Here is a 25029-nt window from a genome sequence, read left to right as displayed (position 1 = left end):
TCCGCCGGGGGAGGTCAAAGGTCGCCAATATGGCGGCGCCCAGGAACGGCTGAGGCGTGTAGCGGAGGATGGCGCTGGTGGCGGGGGCTCGGCTGGGGCGCCGGCTGAGCGGGCCGGGGCCGTGGCGCGGACACTGGACGGCAGCCGGGCGCTCGCGGAGCCGGCGCGAGACGGCGGAGGCCGAGGCGGACGCGCCCGTGTTCCAGTACGTGGGCGAGCGCGCGACCCGCGCCGACCGCATTTTCGTGTGGGGCTTCAGCTTCTCCGGGGCGCTGGGCGTGCCCACCTTCGTGCTGCCCGGCTCCGGGCCCCAGCCCCGCGCCGGCTCGCGGCCGCGCCGCAGGATCCAGGCCGTGCCCTACCGCCTGAAGCTGGACCAAAAGGTGAGGACTTCGGCTCCCTCTCTTCCTCCCTCTGTGCTGGCCTCCGGTCTCGGCCGCGCCTCCCGAGGCACTCGGCCCTCTCGGAGAGGTTGGCGACGCTGTGGGGCCAAACTTAAGAGAGCATGACCCTCGAGCGGGCTGCCGGAGGGGAGTGCGTTAGGGCGCTGCCAGCATGTACCGAGTGGCCGAAACGTGCCAGGTGTTGCGCCCGGCTCGCGTCATTCGGGAGTCGGGGTTGTTGCCACAGTTACGGGGGAGGAAAGGGAGGCTCGGAGAAGTTATGAGACAGGCCCACGGCCCCCCAGCTGGCAGGTGTTCGTACTTTGGGATTCGCCTTCGGGCCAATCAGACCCCAGAAGTTCTGCTGTTAGGAAAGCCGACTTCAAAAGGTCAGAGAAAGCGTGGGCCGGCTGAGGTCGGTGAACAATTCGGAAAGGAAATGTTAACTGGAGCAGTAACAGGAATGAGAGGAAGGATGAAAGGTCTAAACACAGTGGAATGGTTGCACAGGAGTCCCCTGAGTTGACTCAGATTTGAAAAGATGCAGCAAAGAACAGCTACCGGAGGGCGGCTTATCTCGGCAGCTAACATCCAGAAAAGCAAAAACGGATGTTAAGGATAGGTTCTTGCTCGGCGTGGTTGTGGACGTCTTGGTGGGTGGTGAAAAAGAAGCAGATTTGACCAGTTTGGCTTCTGATTTCTCTGTCAAGGATAACAAATGATCTTTTGCCCTAAAAGGGGAGATCGAGAGAGCCAGGGAATTTAAGCTCCAGAGGAATGAAAAGTTGGGTTTGACTTCTTAATATTGAGTTGTGAGAGTTATTTATGTATTCTGGATATAGGTACTTTATCACATATATGATATGTGCAAATGTTCTCTGCCAGTCCATGGATTTTCTTTTTATTTTTTTCATAGTGTCCTTTGGAGAGAAAAAGGTTTTAATTTTAATGAAGTTCAGTTGATCAGTTTTTCTGCTGTGGATTGTAGTTTTGGTATATCTAAGAAATCTTTGCCTAACCCAAGATCACAAAGATAATTTTCCTCTGTTTTTGCCTGGGAACTTCATAGTTTGAATTCTCATATTTATGTCTGTGAGACAGTCATTTGAATTGATTTTTGTGTATGGTGTGGGGTAAGGGGTTTTTTGGATGTGGCTATCCAATTGTCCTGTCACTAGTTGAAAACACTATTCTTTTTTTATTGAATAGTCTTAGCACCTTTGTGAAAATCGGTTGATGGTAAATGTAAGGCTTTATTTCTGAACTCTCAGTTCTGTTCCATTGATCTATATGTTTATCCTCTTGATTACTGTAGCTTTATAATTGGTTTTTAAATTGGGAGATGTTAAGTTTTGGCTCTTCAGGGTCTTTTGCTTTTCCATACAAATTTTAGTATTAGCTTGTCAATTTCTGCAAACTACCTGCTGGGATTTTGGTAATGATTACACTGAATCTGTAGATCAATTTGGGCACAAATGCCATCTAAGTAATTTTGAGTCTTTCAATCTATAAACATGAAATGTCTCCCCATTTACTTGGGAATTTAATTTCTTTCAACTATGTTTTTGTAGTTTTCAGTATACAAGTCTTGCACGTCTTTTGTTAAATTTATTCCTAAGTGTTTTTTCTTTTTGATGTTCTTTTGAATAGAATTGTATTCTTAAGTTCATTTTTAGAGTGTTAATTGCTTTTACATAGCAATACAATTGGTTTTTGTATATTGACTTAATGTTTTGTGACTTTACTGACCTTGCTTATTAGTTATATAGATTTTCGTGTGTTCCTTAGGGTTTTATACATACAGGATCATATTGTCTGGTTGTCTGAATAAAGACAGTTTTACATCTTCATTTCCAATTTGAAACTTTTGATTTCTTTTTCTTGCCTGACTGCATTGGATAGAACCTTCAGTGTAGCAGTGGATTGAAGTGACATCCTTGCCTGTTCCTGATATTAGGGAGATAGTATTTAGTCTTTCATTTATAATTATGACATTAGCTATAAGTTTTTCATAGATACCTTTTGTCAAGTTGAGGAAGTTCCCTTTTTGTCCTGTTTTGTTCAGAGTTTTTCTTTTCTTTTTCTTTTTAAAAAAAATCATGACTAGGGATTAGATTTTTGTCAAACAATTTTTCTATGTCTGTTTCTGTGATCATGTATTTTTTGTCTTTTATTCTATTAATTGGATACATTACATTAACTGATCTTTGGATATTAAACCAGCCTTGCATTCCTAGGATAAATTCCACTCGATTGTGGTGAATAATCCCTTTTGTACATTGCTGGATTTGGTTGCTAATATTTTGTTAAGGACTTTTTTGTTGTTTTTTTCTTGTGATGTCCTCCTTGTCTGCTTATGGTATCAGGGTATTACTGGCCTCATAAAATGAGTTTCTGGAAAGGTTTGTAAAGAATTGGTATTATTTCTTGTTTTAATGTTTGGTAGAGTTCGCCAATGAAGTAAGTCATCTGGACCTGGGATTTTCTTTATAGGAAAATTTTTTTTTATTACTAATTCAATATTTAAAAACTTGTTACAGGTATATTAAATTTTTTATTTCTTCTTGAGTCAGCGTTGGTACTTTGTGTCTTTCTGAGAATTTGTTTTGTGCCAGTTATCTAATTCTTTGGCATAAGTTGTTGATAGTATTCGCTTATGATCTAAGTTTCTGTAGGGTTGGCAGGTTGGTGATGTCCCCTCTTTCACTGCTGATTTTGGTAATTTATATTTCCTCTTTTTACCTTGGTCAGTCTAGCTAAAGACTTGTCAGCTTTGTTAATCTTTTGAAAGAACCAACATTTAGTTTAATTCATTTTTTGGTATTGTTTTCCTGTTTTCTGTTTCATTGATTTTCAGTTGAATTTTTATAATTTTATTCCTCTGCTTGCTTTGGGTTTAGTTTGCTTTTCTTTTCTAGTTTCTTTTGCTGGAAGGTTAGGCTATTGTTGAGGTCTTTCTTCTTTTGTAATGTAGGTGTTTATAGCTATAATTTTTTCTTTAAACACTGTTTAGCTGCAGCCCATAAATTCTGTTATGTTGTATTTTAACCTTTATTCACCTTATTTTTCGATTTCCTATGTGATTACTTCTTTGACCCACGAGTTATTTGGAAGTGTTTAATTTCCAAATATTTATGTTTTCCCTAATTTCTTTTTTCATTGATAGCCAATTTAATTCTGTTGTGGTTACAGAACATACTTTAATTTCAGTCCTTTTAAATGTATTGTGACTTTGTTTTATAGCCTAGCATATGGTCTCTCCTGGAGAATGTTCCATGTGTGTTTGAAAAGTATGTGTATTCTGTTGTTTGGGTGGAGTGTTCTATAGATGTCAAGGTCAAGTTGGTTGATAGCTTCTTGGTTAACCTGTTGTTTGCTCCAGCTGTTAGCCACCAGTATCTAGGCAGCTGCAGTATTCACCATTGGTCTCTGACAGTTTTCAACAAACATCCCTGGGGAAAAGGCTGTTTACCCTGGATGATATCTGGGTCAGATCAGAAAAATAGAGCATTGTGCTTGGGGTCTTACAGGGAACCACTAGATAGATCAAATGAGAATTCCCTGGGAATGGGGCTTTGAAATTTCTCCAATCCCATTTTGCCTCCTCCAATGGCTTCCAGACTGCTGGTTTTCACTATAATTGTGAGCTGTTGGTTTTCAGGAGCTGAGAAGAGGTGGATGGGAATAGGTCAAGTTAAAATGCTGCAAAGCTTGCTGTTCTGAGATTCAGCTGCTTTTCTTAAGTAAACATTCCCCAGATTGCTTTAAGTCCTCGGTTAATTTCCAGAGTTCTGAAAGAATTGTTTCTGAGAATGTTAGTCAGTGTTCTTATTGCTCCACCATTTTCACTGCTGTCCCTAAATCCATGTCCTTTTTTTTTAAATTGAAGTATAGTAGATTTACAATGTTGTGTTAATTACTGCTGTACAGCACAAAGTGGCTCAGTTATACATATATATCCTTTTAAAAAAAATAAATTTATTTTGTTTATTTTTGGCTGTGTTGTTTGTCTTCATTGCTGCGTGCAGGCTTTCTCTAGTGTCAAGCAGGGGCAGCTGTTCGTCCCGGTGCGTGGGCTTCTCACTGCGATGGCTTCTCTCGTTTGGAGCACGGGTTCTAGGCCCGCGGGCTTCAGTAGTTTTGGCTCGTGGGCTACAGAGCGCAGGCTCAGTAGTTGTGGCGCACGGGCTTAGTTGCTTCGTGGCATGTGGGATCTTCCTGGACCAGGGCTCGAACCCATGTCCCCAGCATGGGCAGGCGGATTCTTAACCACTGTGCCACCAGGGAAGCACCTATATTCTTCTTCATATTTTTTTCCATTATGGTTTATCACAGGATATTCAAGATAGTTCCTTGTGCTATACAGTAGGACCTTGTTGTTTATTCATCCTGTATATACTAGTTTGCATTTACTAATCCTAAACTCCCAATTCTTCCCTCCCCAACCCCCCAACTGGCAACAACAAATCTGTTCTCTATGTCTGTGAGTCTGTTTCTTTTTCCTAGATAAGTTCATTTGTGTCATATTTTAGAGTTCATATATAAGTGATATCATATGGTATTTGTCTTTCTCTTTCTGACTTACTTTACTTAGTATGATAATCTCAAGGTCCATCCATGTTGCTGCAAATGGCATTATTTCACTCTTTTTTATAGTTGAGAATATTCCTTTGTGTATATGTACCACATCTTCTTTATCTATCCATCTGTTGATGGACATTTAGGTTGTTTCCATGTCTTGGCTATTGTGAATAGTGCTGCTGTGAACATAGGGGTGCATGTATCTTTTCAAATTATAGCTTTGTCTAGGTATATGCCCAGGAGTGGGATTGCTGGATCATATGGCAACTCTATTTTTAGTTTTTTTTGAGGAACCTTCATACTGTTTTCCATAATGGCTGCACCAATTTACATTCCCACCAACAGTATAAGAGGGTTCCCTTTTCTCCACACCCTCTCCAACATTTATTATTTGTAGACTCTTTAAGGATAGCCATTCTGACCAGTGTGACCTCATTGTATCAATAGTTTAAATTTGCATTTCTCTAATAATTAGCGATGATGAGCATCTTTTCATGTGCTCATTGGCCATCTGTATGTCTTCTTTGGAGAAATGTCTGTTTAGGGCTTCTGCCTATTTTTTGATTGTCAATCCATGTCCTTTTTTTAAAATTAATTAATTTATTTTTTATTTTTGGCTGTGTTGGGTCTTTGTTGCTGCGTGCGGGCTTTTCTCTAGTTGCAGTGAGTGGGGGCTACTCTTCATTGCGGTGCGCAGGCTTCTCATTGCGGTGGCTTCTCTTGTTGCGGAGCACGGGCTCTAGGCGCACGGGCTTCAGTAGTTGTGCCTCGTGGGCTCTAGAGCGCAGGCTCAGTAGTTGTGGCGCACGGGCTTAGTTGCTCCACGGCATGTGGGATCTTCCCGGACCAGGGCTCGAACCCGTGTCCCCTGCATTGGCAGGCGGATTCTTAACCACTGCACCACCAGGGAAGCACCATGTCCTTTTAATGTAATTACTAACACGGTTGGATTGCATCTGCCATTTCCCTATTTGTTTTTGTATGTCTTTTTTGTTTGTCGATTTTTCCTTTGCTGCCTTCTTTTGTGTTAAATAGGTATTTTTCTGTTGGACCCTTTAAATTCCTTTGTCAGGTGTTTTAATACGTTTTTTGAGTTTTTGTTTTTTTAGTGGTTGGTCTTGGGATTATAATATATAATTTATCATAATCTATTTTAGGTTAATAGTGACCTAATTCTGAAAGACTATAGCAACTTTGTTGCAACATAGCCCCATTTCCTCTTCTCTCCTTTGTGTGGTTATTGTGATATATATTACATCTTTATACATTTTAAGCTCAACAATACAATTTTATAATTATTATTTTATGCAGTTTTCTTTTTTCTTTTTTTTGCGGTACGCGGGCCTCTCACTGTTGTGGCCTCTCCCGTTGCGGAGCACAGGCTCTGGATGCGCAGGCTCAGTGGCCATGGCTCACGGGCCCAGGCGCTCCGCGGCATGTGGGATCTTCCTGGACCAGGGCACGAACCCGTGTCCCCTGCATCGGCAGGCAGACTCTCAACCACTGCGCCACCAGGGAAGCCCTATGCAGTGTTTTATATTTATCTTTATAATTATTTCCACTGATGTTCTTCATTTCTTGTGACTTTTAGTTACCATCTGCTGTCATTTCCTTTTAGCCTGAAGAATTTCTTAGTACTTCTGTTTTTTTTTTAAATTTATTTATTTTATTTATTTATCTTTGGCTGTATTGGGTCTTTGTTGCTGTGCGTGGGCTTTCTCTAGTTGCGGAGAGCGGGGGCTACTCTTCGTTGCGGTGCACGGGCTTCTCATTGAGGTGGCTTCTCTTGTTGTGGAGCACGGGCTCTAGAGCGCAGGCTCAGTAGTTATAGCACACGGGCTCAGTAGTTGTGGCTCACGGTCTTAGTTGCGCTGCGGCATGTGGGATCTTCCCAGACCAGCGCTCAAACCCATGCTCCCTGCATAGGCAGGTGGATTCTTAACCACTGCGCCACCAGGGAAGCCCTCTTAGTACTTCTTAAAGCAGGTCTGCTAGCAGTGAATTCTCTCAGTCTTTGGGAATGTCTTTATTTCATCTGCATATTTTTTTTAAACAATAGTTTTGCTGGATATAGAATTCTTGGTTGACAGTTTTTGTCCTTCAGCACTTTGAGTGTGTCCTTCTACTCTGGTCTCCATTGTTTCTAATGAGAAGTTAACTGTTAATCTTATTGTTGTTCCCTTGTACTTGATGAATCCATTTTCTTTTGATGCTTTCAAAATTTTCTCTTTGTATTTCAAAAGTTTAACTGTGATTTGTTGAGCAAGTTTAATCTGTGAGACTTATGGGTTTTTTAATAAAATTTGGTTAAGTTTTCTGCCATTACTTGAGTATTTTTTTCTGCTTCTTTCTTTCTCTCTTGCCCTTCTGGAACTCTTGTTATGTAGGTGTTGATATACTTGATGTTATGTTTCAGATCTCTGAGGCACTGTTCTTTTTTTTCCCAATGTTTCTTTTTTTTCCTGTTCTTCAGAATGAATAATTTCTATTGATATTTTTTTCAACTTAACTGATTCTTTCTTCTGCCATCTCAAATGTGCTGTTGAGCCTATATAGTGAATTTTAAAATTTGGTTATTATATTTTACAACTCTAGAATTAGGCTTTTAATGTTTTTATTTCTGTATTCAAATTCCATATTTGTTGGGCCATTGTTGTCATATTTTTCTTTAGTTCTTTAAATATGATTTTAAAATATTCTTTGAATGATAGTTCAAACAATAGTTCACAAATCCAACATCTTGGTCCATTTAGTTTCTCTTGGCTGCTTTCCTCCCTCAATATAGGTCACACTTTCTTTTTTCTTTGCATGTCTTGTACTTGTTTATTGAAAACTGGGCTCTTGGATATAACAACTTTGGATTCTGATATTATCTTCCTTGAGTTCTTTGTTTTTGTTTTTTTTGGAGGTGGGGTAACTTTTCTGTACTTTAGGGAGTCAGTCTCCTCTGCTCTGCATGGCCAGTGACACCAGTGTCTTTGCTTGGGGTTTTTGTTTTGTTCCCCGTCCTAGCTCCCTTCCCCTCCCCGCACTGCCTTTTTTTTTTTTTTTTTTTAGCCAGGCTTCTTCAGGGTTGCCCCTTATTTGCATACCTTTGTGGTCAGCCAGTGAGTTGGGCAGAGGCTGTGCTCAGACACCTTGAGCTTATAAGGTTTCTCTCCTTCACTTTTGATTCTGTGTGTGGTTTGGGGACCACATTGAAAGTTCAGCCTGATCTCAAGTCTGCCTTAGCTTTTCTTTCCGCTGGGAGCTCCTTTGTGCAGTTTCCCAGTCAACCATGCTTGTGTGGAGAGCCTTCCATGGCTCTCTCATTTCTAGGATCTTCCCATTAAATTTCTGGCTGGTCTGCCTCTCCTCTTACCCTAGTCAGGATTGCAACCTCAGGCTCGCTGAGTTGTGGGTCTTCCTTTTTTGTTTCCTGCTGAGTTTGCTGTGGAGCATGACTTTTCACCCTCTACCCCAAATTAAGTTTGTCCTTTCTGGTAACAAAGCTGATGGTTTTCATGGCCAGCTCTGCCCTTTTCTACCTTCTGTGCTGCCTGAGCTGCGGTAGATGGAGCAGCCCAGGACAAGAGGTCTACAAAGCCCTGATATTCTTGCCTGTAGTTCTAGCATCCCTTCATGAGTAACTTCTCCATTTACTTGTCTTTGATTGACTTCCGGAGCCCTGAAATGGTTGTGGGTTTGTTTTTTGCAGTTTTCTCCAGTTTTATACTTGTTGTTTGGGGAGAGATTCACTAACCTCTTCACACCACCATAGTTGGAAAGTCCCCTTCTAGCATATTATTGTAAAAAACATTGCTTAATGCTGACTCCGTGTCAGGTATTGTTCAAAGCCTTTTCACATATTAGATTTAATAATACAGTAGGTGCTTCCCAAATATTTGTTGAATGTTGAGTAAACAGATGAGAATAATCGTAGTGTGCTGGGCATCAGTTTTGGACTCACTTTTTTATGTTTCCTGCTGTGTGGTCAGGGGCTGGCTCCTCCCTCCCCAGTGGGTCATTTCTGTGGAGATGGAGCCATTTCAGAAGGCCGGAGAACTGAGGGTTTTTTTGTTTGTTTGTTTCCTAATACAAGTGTACATGTATGTACCTTCCATGTGAATGTTACGAGGGAAAATGTCACAAGACAGAAGGAGGGATATATAACTTTTGGATGACTTGATTAAACAAGTCATCAAATTTAAAAGAAGTATTTAGCTCGCTTTCTTCAAGAAATGCTGGAGTTAAAAAAAAAAAAGAAAAACCTCACGTTTGTTCATTATCAGTGGAAAGCTGGCATTTTCATCAGGATTAGGTTAGATTTCCATGTCTCTGAGACTGACTACATAGGCCTTTGGTAAACGGTAAACAACCAAGAGACAGTGGGGAATCATCAGGGTGACCGTGTAATTTCTCATCATTTGCTTGAGAGTGAACCTTGGGCCATCAGGTGTAAAGCAGGACTGCCTCAGGCCACTCTGGGTATTATGGAAAGGGGGTTGACCCTAAAACCAGGCTGCCTTTGGTGTGCTTCCAGCCCCACTGAAGCCTCAGTTTCCTCATCTGATCAGTGAATGTGGGGATTGATAACAGTGTGGGTAAAACACCCAGCAAACACACTGGCCCTGGCAATGTGTTATATTCACGGTAGCTGTAATACTAATTCTTCTTCATGGCAGTGGTGGTTTGAGAGTATAACAGTGTAGCATAAGGGTTAAGAACATGCACTCTGCAATCAGACAGCCTCCACTTACTAGCTGTGAGACTGTATTAGGCAAGCTACTTAATCTTCTAGGAGCCTTGATTTCCTTATCTACCAAATACTACTGCTACCACCACCACTAATAACAAATACTTTATATAGCTCTTACATTAGGTCAGGTACTATTTAAGGTTTTTTTTAAAAAAATATTTATTTATTTATCTATTTGGCTGCACCTGGGTCTCAGTTGTGGCACGCAGGATCTTCACTGAAGTGTGTGGGATCTTTGCGGCATGTGGGATCTAGTTCTCTGACCAGGGCTCGAACCCAGGCCCTCTGCATTGGGAACACTGAGTCTTAGCCACTGGACCACCAGGGAAGTCCCTACTTTAAGGGTTTTAACTATGTTAACTCATTTAGTCCTCACAGCTACCCAATAAGAGAGACACTGTTGTTATCTCTTTTATAATAGAGGGAAACAGACACAGAAGTTAAGCAGTCTATCTCAGGTCACACAGCTGGTAAGGGTCTACCAGTTGTAAACCCTGTGGTCTTGCCAAGATTCAAAATAAGGTAGTTTTCAACTTAACTACTCTGCGAGACTGTGTCTTGGTGAATGGGGATGATTTGATACTTAGACCATTGGGTGATTGTGAAGATTAAATGAAATAGTACATATCAAGCCCTTAACACATAGTAAACGTCCAATAAATGTTAGTTGCTGTAATAGTGTGTGTTCTTGGAATGGATAAACAACCTGCCATTTATTGCTGGGAAAACTTGATGTCACAAATCAGTCAGTGCTTTATGGGAATTTTTTTTCAGATTTCATCTGCTGCCTGTGGTTATGGATTCACATTGCTGTCCTCTAAAACCAAGGATGTTACAAAAGTTTGGGGTATGGGACTCAACAAAGATTCTCAGCTTGGATTTCACAGGAGCCGGAAAGATAAAAGTGAGCGTTCTCACCTTGGTTTCTCTCTGCTGTGATTGGTCTGAAAAAGCACCCTTTGATTTTTTTTTTTAATGTATTTATTTTTGGCTGCATTGGGTCTTCGTTGCTGTGTGTGGGCTTTCTCTAGTTGCGGTGAGTGGGGGCTACTCTTTGTTGTGTTGTGCGGGCTTCTCATTGCGGTGGCTTCTCATGTTGCAGAGCACGGGCTCTAGGCGCCCGGGCTTCAGGAGTTGTGGCTTGCGGGCTCTGGAGTGCAGGCTCAGTAGTTGTGGCGCACGGGCTTTGTTGCTCTGCAACATGTGGGATCTTCCTGGACCAGGGCTTGAACCCGTGTCCCCTGCATCGGCAGGCAGATTCTTAACCACTGCACAACCAGGGAAGCCCTGGTTGATAAGACTTTTAAAAGACTTTTGAGTTTGTGTCAGTCTTTTTCTCCTTGATATTTATTTATTGAAGAAATCATGTTGATTATCCTGTAGAAGTTTCCAGTCTGGAGTTTGCTGAATGTACCCCTGTGGTACTGTTTAACGTGACCCTCTGTCCTCTATATTTCCTGTCAATTGGTAGTTGGATGTGGAGCCAGATTCCATTTATTTATTTACTTATTTATTTATTTATTTTAAAAAGGAGCTGTAACACTTCAGATTCCCTTTAAATTTATGTATTTACTGCTTCCCAGGCCCTTAGGGGGTCAGTGAAGATAGTAAAAGGAGATGTAACGTTTTAGTATTTTAAAGTACTGTATTTTCGCAGCTAATAAGGCTCTATACACTAACAGCATTGTCCAGCATCTTTGGTTTTGCTTAGAATTACATCATCTTATTGTGATAAATTTGTTATTTCATGCTGATCAAAAACTCTGTTTGAAAATTATATCAGTCACTAAAAATACTAACAGGTGGGGGCTTCCCTGGTGGCGCAGTGGTTGAGAGTCCGCCTGCCGATGCAGGGGACGCGGGTCCGTGCCCCGGTCCGGGAAGATCCCACATGCCGCGGAGCGGCTGGGCCCGTGAGCCATGGCTGCTGAGCCTGCGCGTCCAGAGCCTGTGCTCTGCAACGGGAGAGGCCACAACAGTGAGAGGCCCACATACCGCAAAAAAAAAAAAAATACTAACAGGCAACTATAATAATAAGGCCATATATTTGGTAGACAAAATGTTTTCATTTTCATTTTTTTAATTTTTAAAATTTTTGGCTGCGCCATGCTGCATGAGGGATCTTAGTTCCCCAGCCAGGGGTCGAACCTGCGCCCCCTGCAGTGGAAGCACGGAGTCTTAACCACTGGAACGCCAGGGAAGTCCCCAGGACAGAATGTTTTTAAACATGAGGTTCATAGGAGAAAAGAGAGGGCTCATTAGTGGGGAGTGGGTTGAGAACCAGTGTATTTGCAGTTATTCTCATTAACTCCAGCCTCCATTATAAATATTCCAAAGCTCATCGTTTAAAACCTACCATACAATTCCCTATATAGACCATTCTGGCTTCTCCAGTAGGATTATGAAGAACAATAACGTTCTTTAGAGTGCCTTCTAAAACACTTCCCCCTTTCTTGCTTATTTAAATATTAGAATTTTCTTTTTAAAATAGATAACATACTTGCATACCTCAGAATCCTAAAGACGCAGTTAAATATATGGAGAAAAGTCTGCTTTCCACCTCTGTCCTCCCAGCCGCACAGTTCTTCTCCCTGAAGACAACCTGTGTCAACAGTTTCTAGAGAGATTTTATGTATATGCAAGCACATGCATCTATGTATTCTTTTTACTTCCTTTTAATCTAAGTGGTATCATACCGTATATGCTGTTCTTCACTTTACTAAATTCTAGTGGGTATTGCAGGAAGAAAATGCTTTTCCTTTCCTTAAAAATCCAGAAGGTGGCACTTCCCTGGTGGTCCAGTGGTGGTGACTCTGCCCTTCCACTGCAGAGGGTGTGAAAAAAAATCCAGAAGGTGTTAAACGACGTGGGAAGAGATTTCTTTAATAAGTCTGCTTTTCAATAACCCAGCATGTGATGGAGGCCAAGGGCTGGGAGTGGGGCTGGAGTTCTCGTCTTAGCTCTGCCACTAATGTAGTCTCTCAGGCAGTGTAATGTATGTGCACCTTGTCCTTTTCGTTTCAGTGAGGGGATATGAGTATGTTTTGGAGCCCTCGCCCGTCCCACTGCCACTGGACAGACCTCAGGAGACGCAGGTGCTGCAAGTCTCCTGCGGCAGAGCCCACTCTCTGGTTCTGACAGACAGCGAAGGAGGTGATGGGAGAGTGGGGACCGCTTTTCCGCTGTTGGGCCTGAAGCGGCTCGTTCAGTTGAGCCACATCTAGTTAGTGAAGCTGTTGGCATTTCCCAAGCAAGTCAGTAGGATGGTTTCAGGAGAGCTGTGTTGGGCAGCCCTTGTTAACTCTTCTGTGTTCTCTGCCCTCTGTGGTTCTTGGAAAATCTCAGGTATTTATAAGTGTGATGGCGCACAGCAGGCAGCCTTATTTTGGCCCCCTGCTCCTTAGCCATGGAGCCACCAAGCCGACCATGTGTGTAGACGGCTTTTTCCCTTGTACTGAAAGCAGCCTGTTTGCTCACACTGCTTCCAGGTGGGGGGCTTCCACGGTCCAGGCTCCTGGCTCACCCCGGCGCTCTCTAGAAGAGCGGTTGTTTCCAGGGGAAGGTCAACTTGATTAACGTTTTCAAATTTCATTTTTTTTGGCTAAGTGTGCTTTGTAGGAAAAGGCAAAGGTGGCGTTAGGAATTCTTTCAAGAGGGGGCTTGGCATTGAGGGCAGCCTAGTGACAGGTACAGGGAATGGGGGCTGCTGAGGCCTTTCATGGAGTGTGCTCGCCTCACACTGTGGAATTCCTGAGAAGCGCAACCAGGGCCCGGGCGGGGAGATGGAAGGCACGGCAACAGTGGCCCAGGCCTTCGCGGCCAGCCTGGACCCCAGCACACCTGTGGGGGGTGCCTGCAGAGGCTGGGAATGTTGGAGAAGGAAGCCAAGGGGCAGCTAGGGTGAGTGGTCAGAATAGGGCCACTTTTGAGACCCCCTTCCGGTCCTGACATTTGAGGGTTCCATGAACCTGCAGAGCTGATTTAATTGGCGGTGTTATCCTGTAGTCTTCAGCATGGGGAACAATTCTTACGGGCAGTGTGGAAGAAAAGTGGTCGAAAATGAAGTTTACAGGTGAGTTCCCGAAAGGACTACCCCTTCCCCAAATTGTGTCAAGCATTAAACACCCCCTGAGTGATTATGATGTGATGGACCCACAGAGCAGTGAAACTCGAGGTTCCTCATGCTGGAGAGGAGCAGTGAGAACTCACTGGAAGGCTGTGGAGAGTATCTTTCCGGTGCAGGTGGGAGGGAGGGCGTGTGAGCGTTGACTGTGATGCGTGGAACTTCTTTGATTTTGTTTGTTATTTTCACCAAATTGATTAACTTAAAAATTCCTCTAGTCTTTAAAAAAAATTTCCCTCTAGTTCCTCACATTATGCTGGTAGGTCTAAACACCAGTCAGAAATCTGCAGCATATTAAAATCACCAAAGGATTTTGTTTCATTTTCCTTTCATGCCCAGACCTACCTCTTCCTTATATTTGACCTTGAGAGTTTCCCTAACGTTGCTATGTGTGTGGGGAGGCTGCTAGTTGGGGTGACGGGAGGGGCCAGAATCGCACAGTGCTTATCATGACCGTATCTTTTGGTTCTCCCCAAATTGCTCCTGGCTGTAGTGAAAGTCACAAAGTTCATAGGATGCAGGACTTCGATGGACAGGTGGTCCAGGTAAGAGACGTGGGCTGAGAACCACTGGTCCCACCCCGGGGGGTGATTTTGAAAGGGTGGAAGTTGGGTGAGGTGATGGCAAATTGTTAGGGGGATTTTCTGAATTAATAAATTATTTTAGTAAATATTGCCTGCCTACTATAGGCCAGGATTTACGCTAGCTTGTGGGGATACAAAGTTTAGTAAAAATTGGGGAGGGCGGTAACACTCTAGTGGGGGAGGCAGGTTATAAAAACTAGCTGTTTCAGAGTATATTAAGGCTGTGTGTGTCCCAGGCTGCTTTATCTTGTACCCATGCTTGGGTACAGTGCCTGGCATATGGTAGATACTTAAATGCTTAAATATGTAAATGAGTGTCTACCGAAAGCACTTATGAAAGCACCAGAAGGAGAATAGTTACGTCTACCAGGCGTGGACTGGAAGGAGAGACAGCGTCATGGAGGAGGTAGCCGAGGAACTGACCAGCTGGGCCGGGGTGGGTGGTAGGAGAGGTGTTACGGCAGAAGGAGCAGCCTGAAGGCTCGATGGTGCCGAGAGCATGCAGTGTGGCTGGAGTGTGGTGTGCCTGCCTGCGGTGGGGCGGGGTGGAATCGGCTGGAAGACGGGTTGAGGGGATGATGCAGGGTCTTGTACACCTCATTAAGGAGTTTAGACTTCGTCCTCTTGGTGGTCAGGGGCTGCCGGAGGTTCTGAACAGGGTGAGTGACAGCCAAGTCACGATCTGTTTAAGAAGATAACTTTGGCCATGGAATAAAGTTGAGGGAGGAGGTGAAGTCCAGGTGGGAAGCTGTGGGGAGAAGGGACAGGTGAGGAGACGTAAGGAGAATTGACCAGATTCGAGGCTTGATTAGATGGGCGGGGAGGGAGCTAGAAGGAGCCAAGTGTGACTCCACAGGCAGATGGGTGGCGCTGACGTTCTTGGCCCAGGTGGCAGAGTCCCGGAGCAGGGGAGGTGAGGAGCAGGTGGAGAGGGAACTTGTTTCCAAGGTGGCGGTGGAGTGGAGTGTGCATCTTGCCCAGGCTTCAGAGCCACCTTGATGCGGGTTCAAGTCCCTGCTTGTCCACATGTTAACTCGGTGACTTGGGGCAAGTTACCAAACTTCTCTGAGATTCGGTTTCTTACTGGGTGGCCTTGGTCATTGACTTAGCACAGTGCCTGGCGTAAGGAATGTTTGCTAAATGGTGCTTTTCATTAGGCAGTTAGCAGAATAGGTCTGGGACTCAGCAGAGTGGTTGAGACTGGAGATGACCACGTGGCGGTGGCAGCAGAAGCCGTGGGGGTGGGTGCCATCTCCCAGGAAGCGCGCAGAGCGAGAAGGGCAGACCTCAGAGGAGGATTCCAGCCCTGTAGGGTCCGAAGTGGAGACTGAGCTAGTGACAAAGACGGGACACTGTTGGGGGGTGTGGGAGAGAGGCTTATGGAGGAGGGAGGAGGGTGGGGAGCTCCTGGCTTCGCTCCTTAGGACACCTGGCACTGTTCTTTTTTTATTAGCAAGAGCAGTTTCAGGGGAGTAGGAGACACAAGCTGGGCTGTGCTGGAATGAGAAAGAGTCAGATGCGGAGCAGAGCGGGACAGCTTACCAGCCCAGCCCCCTTGGCACTCAGGAGCCGTGGGGAGTGGTGCCCGGCTTTGGGCACTTGGATCAGGACACCGGCTTCTAAGGATTCCTTCTCACCAACCTCACCTCTGTTTGTGTGATAGGTCGCCTGCGGTCAGGACCATAGTCTGTTCCTGACGGATAAAGGAGAAGTGTATTCTTGTGGATGGGGCGCGGATGGGCAAACAGGTAGCGTCCCTCCCACCCCCGCCCCCCTCCCTGTGGGATGGTGCCGCTGCCTTCATCTGACTCTTCCCTCTCCTGTCACTTCCTGGGAATGCTGTTCTGTTGTGTCCCCTCCTGTCCCCCTCACTGGCTCCCCTGATCGGATAGAGGATTGGAGAGTCCCGCAACAAGTCTGAGTCTTTTAAGAGACAAATGCCACCTAAAGGGAGCTCGATTTTAACTCATTTGAGAAGAATGTGATTAAGGGAGGAGGAATGAGGGATAAGCTTTATCATCCTTGTATATTTTATTTTTCTGTGTTTGATATTTGTCTGAAGGGAGGACCTTAAATTTAAGATTTAAATCTTGTGTAAATCCTCTATAACCCTGCTACCTCATCACATCATCTTTGTTCCTTGACTCATGTTTTCTCCCAAGTCCTTGTTCATATGTGAACATCTTTTATGGTAATCATAGCAGAGATGTGATTTTATATGCTTGTTTTATCATTAAATTTACATGAAACATTTTTACATGTTAGTATAATTTTCAGTTGCAATTTTTAATATTTGTATGGTACAGCATCAAACTAATGTACCATAAGGTGAGTTAATCATTTTGTCAGGTGATTACTCATTACCCTGTTGTCAGGAGGCATACTTTTTGGGGGCTGCAGTAGCCATTGGAGATATGACATTTGTCATGTATAGACATCTATCTAGCTTTTCCTTTCATTTGGAGTGTTGCCCTAGATAAATTCCCAGGAGTGGGTCAGAGGATTAGAATATTTTTATTGTTTTCAGAATGTGTTGTTAAATTGCTTTCCAAAAGTTTTACTAGTTTATATTGCCATCAGCAATGTATAGAAGTAGCAATTTAATCATAACCTCTCTAGCAGTGAGTATTGTCAATTTAAGTGTCCTAATTTAATTACAATGCCAGTTTTTAAAATGTGCCTTTTTTTATCTATAAAGTGGAAGCTTCTTTTTATTTTCTAAAATCTTGGTGTGGGTACCTTTTAAAAATCAGCTTTTCATGAAAAGAATGAAATTGTTGATACATTTTGATAGCATAGACCAAGGAATATGGTGAAAAGTGAAAGTCCCACTCGCTGGAGATAACTGTGGTTAACAGTTTCGTGGTGCCATTCCAGAAGCTCCACTGTCACATGGCCCCACTGCCCTTGCTTGCCAGGCTCTGAGTCCAGCCCCACGAGCCCCCTGCAGCCTGTTCTTGAGCCTGTCCTCCTTTGTGCTGCCACCGTGCCTTTGTACATGCTGTTCCTGTAGCCTAGAATGCTCTTTTGTGCTCTCCTTTTCATCCTGTAGGCCTCAGCTTGAGGTTGTCTCTTCAGTGAAGGCTCCCCTGACCATTCTGTCTAAAGCAGTTTCTATCTCAGCATCCTATTTCTTTCATAACCCTTCAACATTTTGAATTACTTTTTAAAAATCTTTTTTATTATATATGGAGTACATAATAACAGGCTTTTTGCCTGTTGCTGAGGGGTGCTGCCAGTCTGACACTGCTTTGGGCTCCTTTGAGAAAGCCTGGTACAAGCACGAGTCTGTGGTTCAGGGTTCTACCTTGGTCTGCTGCCCAGGGGTTACTCTCCATTGCAGTGCTGATGGTGACATTTGTCCTCTGGGCAAGCCCCGTCTTTTCCTCTGGTCACTGTGTACCACACCAGTTTGCCAGTTTTGATTTGTTGTAGTTGGGGGATGGTGTGGGGTGTGGGGCTGAGGTGGGATGGGCTCTTAGAGATTTCTTTTATGTTCTAGCAAGCCCAGCAGTGCATTAGGAATTGCTTGTTGTAACTTTGGTTTCCCAGTGCTTATGGAAGTTATGTTTACACTACACTGTAGTCTATTAAGTGTGCAATAGCATTATGTCTAAAAAAATGTACGTATCTTAATTAAAAAATACTGCCTCCCAAGTGCCAACCATCATTTGACAATACAGGGTTGCCACAAACCTTCAATTTGTAAAAAATGCAGTATCTGTGAAGTGCAATAGAACGAGGTGTGGCTGTATGTAATATACATGGTCTGATAGGTTCATTGTGTGTGGGTGTTTCATCCTGAAAAGGTATGTAACTTGAATCAGACTTAGAAAATATCAAGGGTTTTATTTATTTGTTTGTTTATTGAAATTCTATTTATTTATTTATTTTGGCTGTGCCGGGTCTTAGTTGCGGCACGAGGGATCTTCGTTGCTGCACGCGGGATCTTTTAGTTGTGGCATGTGGGATCTTAGTTCCCTGACCAGGGGTCAAACCCTGGCCCCCTGCATTAGGAGCGTAGAGTCTTAACCACTGGAACACCAGGGAAGTCCCATCAAGGGTTTTAAAAGTAAACAATTACTATGATGGTTTTTCCTTTTCTGAGAGAACATGGAGAAGGAAGTTGTACAGCATGTAGAATAACAGATTAGGATTTTGAGTTGATGTTTGCAAAGTGCTTAAAACCGTGTTTGACACATAGTAGGTCAATGCAAGTGTTTGTTAAAAGAATAAACAATTAAAAGTAAGTAACACAGTTTTCCATTGTTCCAGGTCTGGGTCACTACAATATCACCAGCGCACCCACCAAGCTGGCTGGAGACCTTGCCGGAGTGAACGTTGTCCAGGTGGCCACCTACGGGGACTGCTGCCTGGCTGTGTCGGTCGATGGCAGCCTCTTCGGGTGGGGGAACTCTGAGTACCTGCAGCTGGCCTCTGTCACGGACTCCACACAGGTAAGACCCCACGAGGTCCTCTGCAGCCTGGGGCTGGGGGTTTGGAGATAGAGTGTTAAGGATGTTTAGAAGAGATCCTTCACGAAGGGGTGATGTATAGAGTGCCGTGTAGGCCTCACCTGTGCTACGGCTGCCTCTTCAAGGGGCCGAGTTCTTGGCAATCTCATTGGAGCCTGGAAAGAAAGCTTAGATGCAAAAGCCATCATTATCAATACTTCGATGAGATAGTCCTGGTTTAGAGCAGTAGTTTAGGTATGTCTGCATGCCCTGTCTTGTTCTGAAAGGGATGTGAGGCTGTTTACATAAGGTCCTGTGATGTCACAGTCGGCCTCTAGTTGCCGTCTAGTGTGTGTACCCCCAAATATACAGATCTGAGGTGTGCACCTTGGTGAAGACACCTGTGCGGCCCCTAGATCATGCAGTAGGGCATTGGCAGTCCTGCTGCTGGCCTCTCTCTGTCACACCGTCAGTACAGTACAGTAGGGCTTTCAACGTTTTATTAAGGAAAATTCCAAACGTAAGCAAAAGTAGACCTCACTGCATAATTAATCTGTGTATCCATCATCCGTGTTCAACAATTACCAACTAATGGCCCGTTCAAAAAAATAGGTAATTTACTGTTTTAAATTGTGTGACTTAGTGGTTTTTAGTATATTCTCAAGGTTATGCAACTGTCCCCACTAATTCTAGAACATCTTCATTCACCCTCCCCACCCTGCTCTCCAAAGAGCCCCATACACCTAATGGCCAATCTCGCTGCATCTGTAATTCCATCTGCTTCTCTGTCCTGCGTTATTCTGAAGCAAATCCTAGACATCATATCCATAAGTCAGCATGGATCTCTAAGTGATAAGGACTGAATGTCATCAAGCTTCTGACAACATACAGAAGGGTTTGAAATATATATTAATAGATAAAGAGATATGCGCAAATGGATAAGATCAGCTAACTGGATGAAACAGTTCATCCTCTGCGGTCTGACACAGTAGCTTGAAGTGGCTGCGGATTTGGCTCTGAGCTCTCTAGTAGCCAAAACAGAGACGAAAACGTGGTCATTGAAGTGATTCATTGTTTCCATAAGATAAACAGCAAATAGAAGAGGGCCTGGCCTTCCGGATAGCAAGGCCTGAGATCAGTGTCTCCCACGGCCTTGCTGTGAGGGCAGATCTAGGGTCATGTCATCATTATCTGTGCTGCATGACAGAGGACCCCAACACGTAGCGGCTTAAAACAACACACATTTATTGTCTCACCGTTTCTGTGGGTCAGGAACCTAGGGGTGGCTTAGCTGGGTCTCTGGCTCTGAGTCTCTCAAAGGCTCGTGTCACCTTGGGGTTCACCTTGGGAAGGCCCTGCCTCCGGGCCCGTTCTGGTTGTTGGCAGCAGGGTGTAGGTCCTCGTGGACTGTTGGCCCTGGGGCCCCAGGTCTTCGCTGGCGCTTGGCCAGCTCACAGTGGTTGTCCAAGCCTTCCTCGGCTCCTTGCCATGCAGGCTTCTCCAAGTGGTGGCTCACAGCGTGGCTTCGGCCGAGTGAGCCAATGAGAGGGCGAGAGCGCGTGTCGGTGAGACGGAAGCCAGTGCCTCGTAAGTTCATCTTGGCAGTGCCTTCCGCCACGTTTGCTGGAATTCTGTTCTTTAGAAGCAAGTCGCTAGGCCTAACTCCCACACACAAGGGCACAGATTATCCACGGTGTGACTAGCACAGACGGGTCACTTGTTTTGGAAGCAGCCCACCGCATCCATGATTCTTTACGTGGTCCGAGCCTCATCCTGTCAGTGACAACAGTGGTGCGTTTCCAGTGGCTCTTTGCTGGAGGGTTTCTCAGCCTTTGCCGAGGGCCCTGTGCCAGAGCCCAGTTGGGTAGAGAAGCTGTGAGAGCCGGGCGGCAGACACCAGGCCATCTCGGATCAGTGAAGCCCCTTTATTCCCTTGGAGTCATCTGAGGGATTGCTACCCTCCAGCTGTCTCCATTTGCAAGTGACTGAAAAGATTCATGGCTGTCACAGAAGCACTTAAAATCTATCTTGCAAAGTTATTTCTCAGTAGGGGTGCCAAGACCAAATCCTGCTGGACAGCTAAGTTGGCCACATTTCGTTCTCCCAGGCCGTGAGCCTCCGTCTGTCACTCTGAGCAGAAGTGCCACGGCCGTCTCTAGGCACCGCAAGTTCAGTGCATCCCGGAGTGAGTTCATGCTCAGCCCGGCATCCTGGCCCTTCTCCCTTGTTACCCACGTCCACTCACGTTTCCCTCTAGAAATCACGTCCCTCTCCCTTACTACCTCCCTGTTGTGCTTAGGATAGAGACCAAACCCTTGCCATGATCAACAACGTCCTGCGTGATCTGGTTTCCCTTCTGCCCACCGGCATCTTACAGATACTCCCCCTTGTGCCCCTGCGTCAACCACTCTGACCTTGTGTAAGCTCCTGAACGGGCCACACTCACCTTGCTCCCTTTGCACGTCCATCTCGCCGCCTCAGGATTTCCTTCTCTTCTGCCCTGGCCCGCGTACTCCTGATTGCCCCTCCCCGCACACCAGATCAGGTCCCCTGACACTCACGCCAGGGACCCCGTACTCGCCTTCATTGCATTCAGCACAGATCCATGCCGTGTTAGGTTCGGCTGACATCTGCCTCCCCCACTGGACTACAGTCTGAGAGCGGGACTGCTTCTCCTGCTGCCTGTCATCTTCCCAGCATGCAGTTAGAAGCTTAGCATGTGTACGATGTTCAGGAGATATATGGGGAGGGAATGAGTGAACCGGGACTTACCTACTCTGTACGTGAAACAGTATTTCCAAGTTCTCGCTGGTTTGTCTTCCTAGCAGTGTGGTCCCTTCCTTTGATTCAGGTGAACGTCCCCCGGTGCCTGCCCTTCTCAGGAGTCGGGCGGGTGAAGCAGGCTGCGAGTGGGGGCACAGGCTGTGCTGTACTAAATGGTGAGACCCTCTCGCAGGCAGTTTGCTGGGAAGCTGTGGGTGGCTTGGGTGAGGAAGGGTTGGTGTCCGCTGGATTCAGGCTGTGGTTTTCAGTGCGGGGAGCACGGTTGTGGGAAGATCTAGTTAGTTTAGTTCAGTTAATAGAGGGTGAGGGTGACATTCCTGACAGAAGGATAACAGCCATGATTTATAGGTTGACGAACAGCCAGCATAGAGCTGAGTAACTATCGCAAACCTCTGGAGTGGAGGATGAAGTACTGCTCCCTCCCGAAGCCTGGGCCAAAGCCCCCAGGCCTGCCTTCTCCAGAAAGGCCGTGCTAAGAGCCACGGGCACATAGGAGAAGAGCCTTAGGGTTCAGGTACTGGGAGCCAAGCCCCTGGGATTAAACGTCTGGCACCACTGATGAGTAGTAAACTTTTTATGACCTGAAAATCATTACGAATTTTAGAATCTAGCCAGAAGTTGTGTGTGTACTTGGCTTGGTCTCTGATCCATGTGAGACATAGCGCTGTTAGGAAAAGCTGCCGTTCTAAGGCTCTCCTGTGTTCACGTGGGGGTTGTGGCTGATTTATGGAGTGGCCCCGTCCAGCACACTCAAGATGTAGGACATTTGTATTGTGAGATTGGTTAGCTGGCTAGACACACTCCACAAGCAAGAATTTGAAAGAGGAGAAAAGAAACATTATTTTAAATATCAACATGTTCTTGCCAAGCAAGAAGAGGGGAAAAAAAAGTTCATGTGGATATAATGCATCTTGGTGGTGCGGTTTGAATTTCTAGCGAGGGAGGGCTGCACTTGGTTTGACTTCCTGACCGTTGTTTTTCCTGTAATCCAGGAGAAGGACATGTTTTCGTCTGGGGCTATGGAATTCTTGGGAAAGGACCAAACCTCATGGAAACTGCCCTTCCAGAAATGATTCCACCCACTCTCTTTGGCTTGACGGAGTTCAATCCAGGAGTCCAGGTTTGCCGCATTTGCTGTGGACTCAGCCACTTCGCCGCCCTCACCAGTAAGTGACCAAGCCCGTGTGGCCCCAAGGCCGTACCGAGCTTCACCCTCTCAGGTTCAGCCCCAAACCCTGGGCTGCTCTCAGTTTCCATCCATCCAGTGGAGTGGCACCCTTGTGTGGATAATTAGAGAGAGCAGCTAATCCAGAAGTTGTCTGGCTTGAGGTGGTCTAATGTGTGTCTCCTTTTCACCCGGGAGGTGTGTTTTCAGTTCATTTGGTTTGTGGTTAGGCTGGCGTTGCAGTGACTTTTCTCAAGTGGACGCAGTCGGTGGTGGGAGAGGGGACCCTCGAGTGGGCCGGGCTGCTGGGGGAGACCCGCGGAGGTTTGGTACATTGCGGTGGGTGAGGAGGAAATGAGCGTGGGGGGCTTCATCCCGGTCCCTGGCCAAGCCCGACCCTCATCCGAGCCAGGAGCGTGGGGTGGCAAGAGGCGTATTTATAAGACCGTCCTGTGGTTTTGACAGGGTAGATGTGCCCGGTTTCTCCAAAGTGCTGGGGGGAGTGATCGAAGCGGGGCTGAAATGGAGGTTTCCTCAGAGGGTTGCCCAGTTACAAAGCCACGACACACAAAGTTACTCTGCAGCCCTCCCGCGTGTCTGCGCTTCTTGATTACAGCTCTCATCCCCCCGCCGCGGCTGTCGGCTCAATTTGCTCCTCGTTAGTTGACTTGAATAGTAAGACGGAACTAAATTTCATTTTGTGATTCTCAAGTAAATTCACTTTTTCCTTGCAATTTAAAGACCGTTTTATCTCACGGCAAGCTGTTGTTTCCTTTGGAAACATCTGGGCCGGGACAGGCAGTTTGGGTGGTCCTCGTCTGTGTTCCCCGGCCTCGCGCTGCTGTGAGGACTGCTGCAGGCGAGCACGCTGTTGCAGAGTCCTCGCTGCCGTTCAGTGTCTGCGTCTCAGGGTCTGGGGCTTGAGCGGCAGCAGCTGCAGCGTGGGCCGCTGTGGAGGTGCGGGGAGTGTTGTCTGTGCGCTGAGGCACTGGGTGGCAGCAGTGGCGCCCGCGGTGGAGGACCCCTCACACCCCTCACGCAGGGTCAGCCACCTTCATCTGCAAGTGCGTCTGTGTCACGTTGGCGTTTTAAAGCTATTTTGATGTAGCAGATAGAGTCAGCGTGGGCGAATTCTGGAGGTAACAGTAACCTATTTCCCCAATGTTTAAGGCTTAAACTACATGCAAAGTCATGTACTTAGAAACCCGGACGAAGCCTTTGACTAGGGTAGATTGCTTTGTCTGCTGTCGTGCCATGCGGCCATTTGGGGTCACACTGGAATGAAATCCTACCTAGATTTCCCCCAAGACCCAACAGCCACCCTCCAAGTGCCAGTGACTGTCCCTCAGTAGGGGGAGCCTCAGAGCCTCAGTAGGGGGAGCCTCAGAGCCTGGCTTCCTCTGGTTTGCCCTGAGGTCTGCTAACATGTTGGGGGCCAGACTGAATTGTTCTGTTAAACACGACCTCTGAGGTGGAAGACCACGGACGGCAGCAGGACCAGAGGCCTTCTGTCCCAGAAGGACCCCTTACTTCATCAGCCGGTTGTGTCAGTGCCGGCTCCCCCATGGCTTCCCTTCTTCCATGACCAGCGCCTCTGCCAGAGGGGGCTGGTAAATGGGGCCTCCGCGCCGAGGTTGCCCCGGCTGGTGTGGACGGAAGTCTGCACTGAGGGCCCTGCCCAGCCTGAGGGTCCATCCTGGAGCTGGCGTTCCCAGAGCCCCAGTCTGGACTCAGCCTCCTGGCCTGCCCCTCCAGCACCCTGCCTGTCCTTTTCCTTCATGGCACTGTTTACAATTTGAAAACATGCATTTGTTGGTTTAATCATTTGTTTAGTTTTCGCTCTTCAACTAGCTCCAGCCCTGTGAGGACAGGAACATGCGTGTCGGTCCCCATGCTGTCCCAGCTCCTAGCACACAGATGTACACTCGACCCAAAGAGGCACCCAGTCACCGTGTGTCACTTGACCAAATGCTCCTGAAATGTGGAGACCCAGACAAGAAATGACAAATTGTCCTACTTCTCACTCTGTCAGGGCGTGACCAGGATTTGAGGATGCTGAGATTTCAGGATTTGTGGAGGGCAGGGTTTGGTTAGACATAAGTGGGCGATGAGGGTGTGTGTGTAAGGGCCGCACAGAGCGGGCCCGGGCCGTGTACAGGAGCCCCTGGGCCCACCTCCAGGCATGTGTTCATCTCCCATGAGAGGGACACAGCATGA

At 46.0% G+C, this 25029-nt stretch overlaps 1 protein-coding gene across 3 annotated transcripts in view; it reads left to right on the top strand.

Moving 5' to 3' along the window:
* RCC1L (RCC1 like) overlaps nucleotides 1-25029 on the top strand; it is a 33243-nt gene continuing 8214 nt past the window's right edge. The window contains exons 1-9 of one of the 3 annotated variants that reach the window (XM_079944231.1): nucleotides 4-383; nucleotides 10477-10606; nucleotides 12727-12855; nucleotides 13708-13774; nucleotides 14319-14370; nucleotides 16073-16157; nucleotides 18685-18866; nucleotides 21715-21802; nucleotides 22640-22813. In XM_079944231.1, coding sequence (XP_079800357.1) covers nucleotides 69-383; nucleotides 10477-10606; nucleotides 12727-12855; nucleotides 13708-13774; nucleotides 14319-14370; nucleotides 16073-16157; nucleotides 18685-18866; nucleotides 21715-21802; nucleotides 22640-22813 — 1222 coding nt within the window. In that variant the 5' untranslated portion in view covers nucleotides 4-68. Of the gene's footprint in view, nucleotides 384-10476; nucleotides 10607-12726; nucleotides 12856-13707; nucleotides 13775-14318; nucleotides 14371-16072; nucleotides 16158-18684; nucleotides 18867-21714; nucleotides 21803-22639; nucleotides 22814-25029 lie in introns of all 3 variants that reach the window. The other 2 variants (XM_079944232.1, XM_079944233.1) reach the window with 2 other exon arrangements.

Source organism: Stenella coeruleoalba (assembly GCF_951394435.1).
Source record: "Stenella coeruleoalba genome assembly, chromosome: 15".
Classification (NCBI taxonomy): domain Eukaryota; kingdom Metazoa; phylum Chordata; class Mammalia; order Artiodactyla; family Delphinidae; genus Stenella; species Stenella coeruleoalba.
Note: the sequence above shows the minus strand (reverse complement) of the source record. Positions and strands in the feature narration are given on the sequence as shown.